This window comes from Carcharodon carcharias, chromosome 8 (genome assembly GCF_017639515.1).
Source record: "Carcharodon carcharias isolate sCarCar2 chromosome 8, sCarCar2.pri, whole genome shotgun sequence".
Taxonomy (NCBI): domain Eukaryota; kingdom Metazoa; phylum Chordata; class Chondrichthyes; order Lamniformes; family Lamnidae; genus Carcharodon; species Carcharodon carcharias.
In genome coordinates, this window is record NC_054474.1 from 10,598,132 (window position 1) to 10,612,148 (window position 14,017).

Here is a 14,017-nt window from a genome sequence, read left to right on the forward strand (position 1 = left end):
AAAGATGTAAATGTTGATGTTCAAAGAGAACTGGATGTGTCGGTACAAGGAACACATAAAGTTATCGTGCACGTGCAGCAAGCAATAATAACCTAAGGGCTGTGACTGCTTCCTGGATCAAAGAATGTTGGTAATTCTCTCCCTCCCAGATTCCCTGTGATGTCTGCACTGCTGACTCCATCAAATAGACTTGGAGTTGAACTTTCTCTTACGACAGACATTTACTACAGCTGTGTTTTATTTTGTTCATGCAAGGGGTGTGGGCTTTGATGGCTGGACCAGCATTTATTACCCATGCCTAGTTGCTCTTGTGAAGGTGGTGGTGAGCTGCCTTCTTGAACAGTTGCAGCGCATATGGTGTAGGTACACCCACGGGGATGTTAGGAATGGATATTTAGGATTTTGACCCAGTGACAATGAAGGAACGGTCATATATTTCCAAGTCAGGATGGTGAGTGGCTTGGAGGGGGTCTTCCTGGTGGTGGTGTTCCCAACTATCTGCTCCCTTTGTCCTTCTAGATGGTAGTGGTCCTGGCTTGGAAGGCGCTGTCGAAGGAGCCTTGGTGAATTCCTGCAGTCAAGGTTCACCATGGTCTCCACAAACTCCCCACAGTGCAGTTGCAGAAAATGAGCAGCAGTGCCATCCCTTTCGAAAGTTAATTTATATATTTAATTAGTTAACACTTATATATTCAATCAATTTGCTTTAATTATTTGATTTTCTTTTACAAATTACTTGATCTAATTTAATTTATAGGTACATTAAACTAAATGTTTATGAGTAACTTGCTCCCGCTCTCCCTCCTTGTGCTGTGATGACACATTGCATTTTGCCCAGCTGCACACGGACTGCTTATTACCTCAACTTTCTTTTCAATCTGTTGTTGCTCAGGGTTCCGGCTTTTTTATTTTTTTTATTTAGAGGAACTAGACACCTGGTCCAATTGTTACTTTTCAACAATTAAACTATGTATCCTTAATAGGCCATCGTTTCATAATAGTAATAAAATGATACAATTGGCATTACAGTGTAATATGGACATTTTGCAAGCAATTTATCTTTTAGATGGTGATGGCTAGCTGCTTACATATTCTGCCCCTATAAGGGCATTGTTATCGTGTGCGTTGTGGTGAAAATTATTTACATAGACAATCTGGACCTAATAGATTGTTATCCATGAGAGGACACTCTCATGTGCTTGTAAATTGAAGCATTCACTTCTCTGACTAACTTTAAAAAAAGATTGCTTTGCACCTGCAACAAAATATGGCATGTAACCTCCAGGATGCACGTGTTTGGTACAAATTTACATGGTTTTACATATATGCAGCAACTCAAAATCAGGAGAAAAGCAACGGTAACCATTATAACATATCTCGTCTCACTTCTGCTCAAGAATAAAAGTTATTAAAGTGTTCTTAAAATTGGGATATTGCTTCATTGCACATCAAATGCAAATATGTCTATATTCGTATTTTCAGTGAAAATCTACACCCATTCCTCATGTAACACATACCGTTTTGGATTTTTGTGGACTCAGTTATAAGTTCTTTCTGGTAACTGAATATGTCATTATAAACTTGAGCCCTAAAATTTTGGCAACAATTTGAAAATTAAATTTCCAATATTTCACCTTACTTCAAGCATTATAAACCATCCATCACAAATGTGGTTCTGAAATATATGCCTAGACCGGTAAAGCGTTTCAGAGTTGGGATTTCATAGATGCATAAGCCAAATCTCATTGGAGAGGGAAAATAAAATTGGAACTGAACTTTTATCACGGCAGCAGAATAAGAAAACACAGGTTCTCAGCTTTTCAGTCAAATTTCAGATATATATGTAAGGCAACATTTATTTAACAGAAGCTGTAAACGCTGCTGGGCAGAGTGGCTGACATGGAAATCATAGAAGGAAACAAAATATACATTCTACAACAGAGAAGTACTAGGAATGAAATTCTCAACAGATAAGATCAAATCGGTTGAAGATACACACCCCTTCATCTCAGACAAAACTCTAGCCTTGTGCCTTTCTGTTAACTTGGTTCCTGCAAGAGTGAATTTAGAATTTCCAGGTCAGAGTAACTTAATAAGTAGGAAAAGTTGCTGAATATGGAGAAGACAAAATATTTCATTTTTTGGTCAGGCAAATATTTGAGAAGTGAGTATAGATAGCTCACATTTAACAGTCTGAAAGTTAAGTTCCTGAGAAATCTAAACAGTCGAAAGTCCTCTTTTCCCAATATTGAATAAGGTTTATTCTGTAATGGAAAAAAACCCTGCCACAGCAGGTTTACTTGAATCAACAAAATTGCCAGCTTTGAGTTACATTGACACCAAATATATCAGATCATCTTTTCAATAACGATGGTCACTTATTTGTCATTAGACAGCTAATGAGTATAGGGTTTAGCCATCGTTAGTTGAGATACAGGTACCAGAAACTCCTGCTTAGTCGTACAATGTTGCTACCATATTCCTAATCAGAGAACTGACACAATGTACGCAACATCGAACCAATTTCCAAATAGTTCAAATGAGGAGTGTCAGCATTAACTGTTTGTCCCTCTGCTGTCTAATCAGAGGAAGCAACATACTACAGCGAGATCTAAGCGACCCCACAAGCAATACTTTAGATGGAAGCTCTGCATTCCTGCCAAATGAAGTCATGCACGTTGGCAGAAAATCAAGCAACTAACAGTAGCGGGATGCTGCATGGGAATCCCCATTTTCAATGATGGAGAGTGCAGTACTTGAGTGCTGAAGCGCTTGCAAAGATCTTTAGCCATAAATGCCGAATGGGTGATCCATTACGGCCTCGTCCTGAAGTCAGCAACGTCAGCAGGAAATAGATAAAATGCTATAGACCCTGACAACCTCCGAGCTGTAGCTGGACAACTTTGCTTCGAAACTATTCTCGCCCCTTGTCAAGCAGTTTCAGTGCCACTACAACTCTGGCATCCATGCCACAAAGTGGAAAAGTACCCAGGTATGCGCTGTCCACAAAAAGGACAAATCAAATTCGGCCAAGTACTGACCCATCAGTCTGCCCACAATGACCAGAAAAATAATGGAAAGTGAGGTTGAGTGTGCTTAAGTTAAGCAGCACATATTCATTAGTAATTTGCGCAATGATGCTCAAGTTGAGATCTTCCAGAAGCACATGACTCTCATCCTCAGTGCAGCTTTGTTTCAAACATTGAAAAATGAGCTGAATTCCAGAGGGTAGGAAACGTGACTATCCTTGCCATCAAGGTAGCATTTGATCAACTATGATATCAATGAACATTTGTAAAATTGAAATCAATAGATATCAGGCAGCGGTTGTTGGCCATCAATTATCTCAGCCTCAGGGCATTGGTTCAGTAGGTCATCAGGGCAGCATATTATGTCCTCGAACTTTAGCTAATTCATCAATAGATTTTTGTCCAACAGAAGGTTAAAGAACGTGGACGATCACTGTTGAATGCACAGTGTTCAGTTGCATTCTGAAGTCCCTAGTTATTGAAACAGGGCATCTCTACTCATAGCAAAGCCTGAAAAACATCCAAATGTGGGTTGACAAGTGGCAGGTAACATGCGCGGCACACAAATGCCAGACATTGGCCATTTCCAATAAGTGGGACTCTCCCCATCGCAACTCGACATTAGAAGACTTCAACTTTGCTGAATGCCTCAGCATCAACATCTTGTGCTTCACCGTTGACCAGAAACTTAACTGGGCATACAATACTGTAGTCAGAAGTTGGATATTCATTCATGCACAATACGCCTCTTCACTTCACAAAGGTTTTTCATCGTCTACAAGGAAAAGTCAGGTGTGGGATGGAATACTCCCCAGTTGTCTGGAAGAATGCAAATGCCAGCAGCACCATCTTGGACAAAACCGCCTTCTTGATTGGCACCCCACCCACCACGTTAAACATTCACTCCCTCAACCATCAACACACTGTGACTGCAGTGCGTATCAAACGGGAGGTGCACTGCAACAGCTCGCCAAGGCTTCTTCACAGTAACTTCCAAACTCACAACATCTACCACGGCACGGGCAGTAAGCGCCATCTGCAAGACTTGCATCATCCTAACTTGGAAATACATAGGCTTTCCTTCATCGTCGCTCGCTGAAAACCCTGCAAATTTCGACCTAAAAGCATCGAGGCTGCACCGATACAACACCGACTGCAGCGGTTCAAAAAAACTGATCACCACCATCTTTTCGAGGACATTTAGCGATGGGCATAAAATGTCAGTCTTGCCAGCGACGCCCACGCCCTACGAACGAACTAAAGATCAATCGTTCTCTAAACCCTCGAGATATGTGTTTTTCTGCGTATTTAATAACACTCATATATTTAAGCAGGGGCTGTTCCACGTTTTATAAATAACTTTAACCTTAATATTTGCGTTCAGCATTGCGAAAGGGTTGCAAGATCACATCTCATAATGTGCAGGCTACAATATCGCACTAGGCACAATGTATATGTTGGATTTCCTAATCAGCACCAATATAATCCAGAACTTCATTTGGATGGCCTGTAAAAAAGCCATTCCGACTCTTAGTCTGACTCATGCATCTATCAGGCTACATTATGTTAATATGTATCTGTAAAGAATATGAAAACAACCTTGTTATGTACGAACAGTTGGATAAATTGTACAGCTAACGGTCTGGAGATGTAAAAAATGTGACGCATTTCACATTTCAATTATATAGGACTACACAGTCATACATGTTTACAGCACAAGAAGAAGGACATTCGCACAAACGTTCCCACATCCTTCTACATTTCACCTCATGAAGATATTCCATTCTCCTTAATGAATTCTTTACCGTCCCACCAAATGCATATATTGTTGTTATTTTCTTTTATTCATTCATGGGATGTGGGTGTCGCTGGCAAGGCCAGGTTTATTGCCCATCCCTAATTACCCTTGAGAAGGCGGTGAGCTGCCTTCTTGAATCCCTGCAGTCCATGTGGTGTAGGTGCACTCAAAGTTCTGTTCAGGAGGGAGTTCCAGGATTTTGAACCAACGACATTAAAGGAACGGCGATATATTTACAAATCAGGATGTTGTGCATTCCTGGTGGCGGTGTTCCCATGCATCTATTACCTTTGTCCTTCTAGATGGTAGCAATTGTGGGTTTGGATGATGCTGCCTAAGGATTCTTGGTGAGTTCCTGCAGTGCATCTTGTAAATGGTACACTGTGTTGACATTGTGCATCGGTGGTGGAGGGAGTGAATGTTTGTGGATGGGGTGCTTTGTTTTGGAAGGTGTCGAGCTTCTTGAGTGTTGTTGGAACTCCACTCATTCCAGGACACTCATGACTTGTGACTTGTGGTTGATGGACAGGCTTTGGGGAGTCAGGAGGTGAGTTACTTGTTGCAGGATTCCGAGCCTCTGACCTGCTCTTGTAGACACATATGACTAGACAAATTAAGTTTCTGGTCAATAGTAGATCTCTGGATGTGGATAGTGGGGGATTCAATTATGGTAACGCCATTGAATGTCAAGGGATGATGGTTAGATTCTCTCTTGTCAGATGTGGTCATTGCCTGGCACTTGTGTGGCGTGAATGTTACTTGTCACTTGTCAGCCCAAGTCTGGATATTGTTCAGGTCTTGCTGTATTTGGACATGAACTGCTTCAGTATCTGAGGAGAGGCAAATGATGCTGAACATTGCACAATCATCACTGAATATCCCCACTTCTGACCTTATGATGCAAGGAAATACATTGATGAGGCAGCTGAAGATGGTTCAGCCGAGGACATTACCTTGAGGAATTCCTGCAGTGATGTCCTGAAACTGAAATAATGAACTTCCAATAACCACTAACGTCCTCCTTTGTGCTATGTGTGACTCCAACTGGCAGAGAGTTTTCCCTCTGACTTCCGCTGACTCCAGTTCTGCTAGGGCTCCTTGATACCACACTCGGTCAAATGCTGCTTTGATGTCAATGGCATTCACTCTCGCCTCACCTCTGGAGTTCAGCTCTTTTGTCCATGTTTGAATCACGGCTGTAATGAGGTCAGGAGCTGAGTGATCCTGGCGGGACAAACTGAGCAGGTTATTGCTAAGCAAGTGCCGCTTGATAGCACAATTAAGTGCTATCCCGATGATCGAGAGTAAACTGATGGAGTACTAACCTACCTTTTCTGGACAGTACATACTTGTGATAGCAAATTCCATATTCCAGCCACTCTTGGGGTATAAAAAAATATTGTCTCCGGAATTATTGACTACCTTATATAATCTTAAAGCCCTCCATCAGGTCACTCCTGAGTTTTAAATTTTCTAGAGAAGTGAGGCCCAAAGTGTTCAATCTTTGCTAACAACTATAATCTCTCAGTTCTGATCGCATTCTATTCAGCGTGTTTTTTCATCTTTCACAGCGCCTTTTTTATAATATGTGGACTTGAACTGTACATAGCACTTCAAGTGTGATCTAACCAACGTTACACATGCAATATACGTAAATTCTCTGCTTTTCAATTCCATCCCTGTGAAAATTAATCTCTGTTTAAAAGCCTTATTAACCAACATCGCCTTCTTAGTTATTTGTGTGTCTGCACCCCCGGATCTCTCTGCTCCTCAGCTTCATTTAGACGGTTATGCGGACTCGAAACATTACCTCTGTTTCGCCCTCCACAGATGCTGAATTTGTCCAGCATTTTCTGTTTTTATTTCAGATTTCAAGCATCTGCTGTATTTTGATTTTATGGTACAATAAGATTGTTCATCCTTGACCTTTCCTATTGAAAATCATGCTGACAGCTTATTGTTGTATGTTTAGTTTCTCGATTCCTTTCTAGACTTCCTTTGACTAAAGATTTCATTGTCTCGCAATCACCCCCCCACCCCCAGCACCCCTCACCCCCCCACTCCCGCCCCTGCCGGCATATAGCTAATTGGTCTCTAGTTCCTCGGAATTGTATTGCTTCACTTTAATATAGCAACATCAGATAAGATGTCTCTCAGTCCACTGACAGCATTCTAGTTAATAATGACTTTTTATGTATATATTACCGTGCCTCTGCTGACCCTTCAGCAACTTTTAATTTCCGTGGATAAACTCCCTCCGGATTAGGGGTTTCAACTCTGAGTTTTATTAGTTCATCAATTTTCTCCCCTTGATACCTTAAATGGCTTCATATACTTTTCATCTCTTCCTCTAATATACATCCACCATTTTTTGACTCCTGGTAAATGCTGAGGCAACATAATGATTTATATTTCTGCTATTTTTCTGCCCTTAAGTGTACGTTTACCATGTCTACCCCTTAGTGCTCCTGTACCCACCCTGCTTTATTTCTTCTTTGGGTATTTGTGTCTGTGGAATAGTTTGCCATTTAGTTGTTTGTTAGTACAGGACTTGAATGTTGCTGTAAAAAAGAGACATGTTATCAACGCTTTTCATCTTGCATTCATCAGGACAGATCACAAGATAAACAATGGGAACAACAATTTATCCTGCATGAGAGGAGAGTGCTGATTGGTTGGCAAGTGGACTCTGATTAGTAGAATAGCGAATGAACAAGCTGTCTCCCAAGCTTTTATTTAGTTGGAAAGAGCACAATATTTGGACATGTCCCTTCTGCCTGCCAAATACAGGGCCCTGTCTGTGAATATATGTGGCTTCTAGCATGAATAAGTGAGCCACACTCTGATCCCAACCAATAACCTTAAATTACTTTTCAGTAAAGTTCTTAGCACAAACAAGATTGTTTAGGGAGTGCTGTCCAATTGCAGAATCATGTCTAGTGTTCGACATTCTGGTCTGAGATTTGCAAGCATGGGCATGGGCCCAAGGTATTTGCTCACTGTGCAAGCTTGATGCTGAAGTAGGGCACATCAAAGCCATATTTTGGGATAATGGCTACCCTGATCAGATCATCACTCGCTGTATATTGTGCAAACTCATAAATGGGTCTAAGACCATTGCTTTCAGCCCTGAAAAGTGCCCAGTGTACGTCAGTGTACCCTGGAAGTGTAACGTTTCTCAACAGTTGAGCAACAGGTGAAGCTAGTCATTGAACCCTATTACTATGCACTAATAATAGGAGTGGTATTCTTCACTAATACAATGCTGCCATGAAGCCAAAAAGATGTTCCACCTATCACATGAATAAGTAATACGATATACCATATGGGGAGGGCGAACAAGGCATGGGATTACACTATGAATGGTAGGACCCTGGCCAGTACTGAAGATCAGAGGGACCTTGGTGTGCATGTCCACAAATCCCTGAATGTAGCAGGACAGGTAGATAAGGTGGTTAGGAAGCCATATGGGGTACTTGCCTTTATTAGCCGAGGCATAGAGTACAAGAGCAGGGAGATTATGCTGGAACTTTATAAAAGGCTGGTTAGGCCACAATTGGAGTACTGCGTGCAGTTTTGGTCACCACAGTATAGAAAGGATGTGATTGCACTGGAGAGGGTGCAGAGGAGATTTACCAGGATGCTGCTTGGACTGGAGGGTCTGATCTGTAAAGACAGATTGGATAGGCTGGGGCTGTTTTCCATGGAGCAGTGAAGGTTGAGAGGGGACCTGATAGAGGTGTATGAGTTTATGAAGGGCATAGATAGGGTGGGTAGGAGGACGCTCTTTCCATTATTTGAGGTGCCAATAACCAGGGGGCATTGACTTAAGTCAAGAGGCAGAAGCCTACTACAGTAGGGGGAAAAAATATTTTCACCCAGAAGGTGGTGGGAGTCTGGAACTCACCGTCTGAAAGGGTGGTTGAGTTGCAAACTCCTGTAACATTTAAGAAGTATTTAGACATTCACTTGCATTGCCATAGCCTCCAGGGCTATGGGCCAAGCGCTGGATAATGGGATTAGTGTAGTTAGACCTTTGTTGACCAGCGTGGACACGATGGGCCGAATGGCCTCCTTATGTACTGTAAACGTCTGTGAGTCTATGAGCCTATACGAGTTTCTGTGCTGGTGTGATGCTAGGTATGTAGGCCATACAAGCCAGTGATTGGTGGGTCACATCAAACAGCACGTCCCTGCAGCTGTTCACAACAGGCAAAATACTGATTATACACAATCAGCTCATGCTTGCAAAACTGAAAACATAGTGTCCAACATTACATGTGATTCTGTGATAGGCCAACACTTGCTCAACTCTCCAGGTTGTGCTGAGAATTTTGCTGAAAACCAATTTAAGTCAGTCAGGCTTGTAGTGCGGCTCAATAATGCCTGCAAGAAGCCACATATATTCACACACAGGGCCCTGTCTTTTTTCAGACAGAAAGAACATGTCCATACATTGCACATCTTCCAAATAAGAGAACACATTGGGGTCAGCCAGCTCCAGGTTCATTCTCCATGGCAATACTTTGATCAATCAGAGTCGACCTGTGTGGTTTGAATTTGAACAAAAGCTTGGCAGTTAACTGTTCCCTGGTGCATTCCCCATGGCAACCACTCTACCAACCAGAGTCCACTTGTCAACCAATCAGCCCTCTCTTCTCATGCAGTAAAAATTGTTCTTCCCTTTACTGTTGGCTTATCTTGTGATCTGCCCTGATGAGTGCAAGATGAAGAGCTTCAAAAGAATGTCTCTTTTCTTCAGCAATACCTTGCTATTTCGTTTAATGTTTCTTGATCGTGTAACTTTGCAGGTTCTCTTTGCTCTCTTAATTTTTCTGACTTATTTTCAAATCTTTTCATATTCCCCTTTGTAATCATCCCAATTGTTGTGTGTGCATTCAGAGTTCACCTTTCTTTAGTTGCAATTTTTCCCTTATACTTTATTCATCCATGGTGTTTGCTGGCTAATTTTTCTTAGGTTTTAGTTGGGGGCATTTCTGCACTCTATCGACCACCATTTAAAACGTTTCCCAAAGCTGTTCTATTTAAAGGAGATGGGGTGATCACTTTGTGAAGCATCTCCATCCTGTCGCCAAATGCGACCCTGAAATTTTGGTTGCCTGCCATTTAATTCTTCATGTCATTCGGACTCCCCTGAACATGATCTCCTACATTTTTCTAATAAATTTGAATGGAAGTTCGAGGAACAGCACATCATCTCTTTACTAGGCACTTTACAGCCTTATGGACTTTGCACTGAGTTCAACAATTTCTGATCATAAGGACAGCTTCCTTTTTTTAGGACAGCAGTAATGTTAACATATATTTCTGTAGTTTGCACCAACTGAAATGATCACATTTAGTAAATAAATGAAGCAGACATTTGACAGAAACTATTATGCTATTTTGGGGGGATTGTTTGAAAAAAGAAGCCTCAATTTCTGTATATATGGAATAAATGCTGTAAAATGTTGTAAGGTCATAAAGATTCCCCTGTATGTGGAAGTTAAACAGTGTGTCTGTCTATCTCACCGGAGTAACTTCCTTTTCCTGCTTTTATATTCCACCGTTACGGCTGTAACTTCTGTGTGAGTTGCTCACCTCATGAAGTGCATCGGACCAGTTGTTCTTCAAATTTCCACCCTGCTGTGAAACGTACAGCGCGTTCCTTCCAATACTTCCTGGCGTTTGCGGAGTGAAATACATTTTAGCTGGTTCTGGTGCTGAACGAATTTTATAACGGTAGGTTTCTGAAAGGGATCCATTTCCACGAACCTCGAGTATATTTGGAGTTAGATTGGAATCCGGTACAATTTGAGCATTGGCATTTGAATTCTGATATTCCAATTCTCTGGTGCAGCAGCAGTTAGTGAGAGAACAAACCTGCCCATAAGCAGGGCCCCTGCCCGTCGGGCATATAGCGACAACAAGCACAATTATAACGACCAGCAGAACAAACGATGTTGCTCCCAAAGAAATTATTATATAAAAGGTTAATCTCTGCGAGTCTTGGAAATCCTTGTGGGGTGCACTAAAATCCGGTTGAATGTCTACGCTTTCCTCAACTATTGTCAAGGTAACAGTGGCTGTGGCAGAGAGAGCTGGATATCCATTGTCTTTCACTTGGATAATTAGCCTTTGCGTGCTGGGATCGGTATCTTTAAATCGCCGAACACTTCTTACTTCTCCCGAATTACGTGACATTGTAAAAAGAGTTGGATCACTGGACTGCATAATTTGATAGAAAAGTCGACCATTCTGACCAGAATCAGCATCGGAAGCAATGATTTTTGTTACCAAATATCCTGGATCTGCAGATCGAGGCACACTTGATTTGGTATATTTTTTTGATCCAGGCGATACTATAACAGGAGGATTATCGTTTTGATCAAGAACAATCACATCCACAGCAGCATTGCTGGAAAGCAATGACAATCCAGCGTCTTGAGCTTGAACGTGGATTTGAAAACTTTTAAGTTGTTCGTAATCAAATGGGCGCTGTGAATAGATGGTGCCATTTTCCGGGTTAATATAGACATAGGAAGACACCGGCACTGCCTGAAGCTGGTTCTCCACCACTGCGTAAGAAACTTGTGAATTTTGGTCAATATCAGGATCGAAAGCTGTCACTGATCCAATGGAACTGCCAGCGGCATTGTTTTCTGACACGTAGAATTTGTATGAAGTCTGTGTAAAGCGTGGTGCATTGTCATTTATATCTGAAATTTGTACAACAATTGTTTTATTGGTGGATAAAGGAGGGAACCCACGGTCCTTACACGTGACCGTGATTTTGTATTGAGGAGCGCTTTCCCGGTCCAGCACATTATTCGTGATGAGTCGATACGAATTTTTAAAAGACGATTTCAGATCAAAGGGGATATTTGGAGAGATTGAACAATCCGTGTATCCGTTTTGATTGAAATCTCTGTCTGTTACACTGATCAATGCTATCAGAGTTCCAGTCGGAGCATCCTCACTGATTGTACGCGAAATTGAATTTAGACTCAAATCAGGAGGGTTGTCATTGACATCTTTGATTTCCACTCGTACGCTACAGTGCGCAGATAAAGGTGATGCACTTTTGTCTTTAGCTTCTACGTCAATCTCATAAATATTCGCATCCTCAAAATCCAGTAAACTCTTTACGCGGATCTCCCCGGACGTTGCATTAATCCTAAATATTTTAGATATGCTTTCCTCGTTGTAACTACTAAATGAGTAAATCACTTCACCATTAGGCCCCTCGTCCATATCAGTCGCATTAAGTTTAATCACCAGAGTGCCCAATGGCACGTTTTCCATTAGCTTGACATTGTACGACGACTGCTGGAAAACCGGTGCATTATCATTCGTGTCCACGATAATAATAGTTATATGTGCGGTACCTGTCCTTTCTGGAGATCCACCGTCAAGTGCTGTCAGCAATAAACGCTGTCTTGTTTGTTTTTCTCGGTCGAGAGCGTTCTCCAGGACTAATTCGGGTAATTTCCATTTTCCACGACTCTGCACATCTAAAATAAAATGTTCATTTGGAGTGAGCTGGTATGTGCGGATGGAATTGTTTCCTCCGTCAAGATCATGCGCGTGCTCTAGGAGAAAGCGCGCTCCAGGCATCGCTGATTCAGCAATTTCCAAACGAATTTCAGTGTTCGGAAAACTCGGAGAATTATCATTAATATCCAGAATCTCAACTTCCACTCGGTACTGCTCCACAGGATTTTCAACTACTGCCTCCAAAGACAGTAAACAGCTAACAATTTGTCCACAGAGTTGCTCCCTGTCTATTCTTTTATTCACAAATAAAATTCCGTTCATGCGATTTACATCCAAATATTGCATTGACGAGGTAGATACCATTCTGAATCTACGGCGTGATAGTTCCTCCACGGTCAAACCCAAATCTTTTCCGATTTTTCCGACGAATGCACCGTGTTCCAATTCTTCAGGAATGGCGTAACGAATCTGCCCGGAAACCAGATTACAGGCACAAAGCAGAAAGATGGATGATATAAGCACCGAGCGACTGCCCGACTGTGTCATTTCTTTTGCAGCTATGACTGTTCCAAACCTTAAAAATTCTCCTGGCTGATAATATGCTGCATCATGCCCCAAGTAAATATTTCGCTGTGGTAAATTAGCTGAACCACGAAGAGGTCTTGTGAGGAGATGGCTCGTCTTGTTTGTGGAAACACCACCATCCCTTCTGCTTCCTTCACCAGGCTTGGGGGGATGGGTCATGGATGGGTGGTGGATCACCAGCTGTATTTCATCTCCTTATTGGTAGACAGCGACGCAAAGAGTCTCGGCCTATAACTGCACTGAGAAAATATTAAAGCTGAACTTCATCGAAAATATTGAAATCATAACTTTCTGGCTGTTACTCATACAAGTGAAGAATGCATTTTGGAACTGTTGCATCGCTATTTCTACTAAATTCCATTAATCTAAGTGGCAATAAATAAATAAATGACAGGCACAATTCAAAGTATTAATTTGACATCTTACATTAGCATATCCTAAAAAGTAACTCTTCGTAAAAACTCCAAACGAATAAATAACTTGTTCCTTTAAATGAATATTTAGTGAAATGTTAAGTATGTTTTAACACCAGGCAAAATGTCGATTTGAAGTTCAATATTTTCGTCACTTTTGTTCGAAATTAATATTAAAGTTGTTTTTATATTCAAGCTTGTTTCAAACAATTAATCAATTATGTTGCTGCTATATCGCGTGATAAGATAGATATCCGTGTCGGTTAACGAACAGTGTGCAAACCTGCCTTAGAAGAAGCATTAGAACATCGAAACTGTTATGTGTCATGGAGTTTCAAAGAGTAATTGGATTACATTGAATAATACACACTTTTGGACAATACAGTTCAGATACATTTGCACCTTGTGTTTAATGATGCCTTATTAATATTTTCCCTTTTCCGTTGCAATAATTATATTTCAACATTTACCGTTCTCGCTAATTGAATATTCAGGACAAAGAAAGAGATTATAACTATGGCATCATATCAGTATCGTGAAATTAATGTACGCTATTCAAACTTTGAAGAATTATAAACAAGTTCAAACATGAAACGTTAGGTTTTGAAAATATGAATCGTTATATATGTTAGTAAAATGTAATTGTTCATAGCATGTTGTGAAGTATGATGATACGTTTATTATATTGACCAATC

General features: G+C 41.1%; 1 protein-coding gene across 1 annotated transcript in view; it reads right to left on the minus strand.

Annotated features, from left to right (window-relative positions):
- The window catches only part of LOC121281391, a 49,684-nt gene that overhangs the window by 22,510 nt on the left and 13,157 nt on the right, over positions 1-14,017 (minus strand). Inside the window, exon 2 of the mRNA XM_041194334.1 lies at positions 10,429-12,792. Coding sequence (XP_041050268.1) covers positions 10,429-12,792 — 2,364 coding nt within the window. The remainder of the gene's footprint in view (positions 1-10,428; positions 12,793-14,017) is intronic.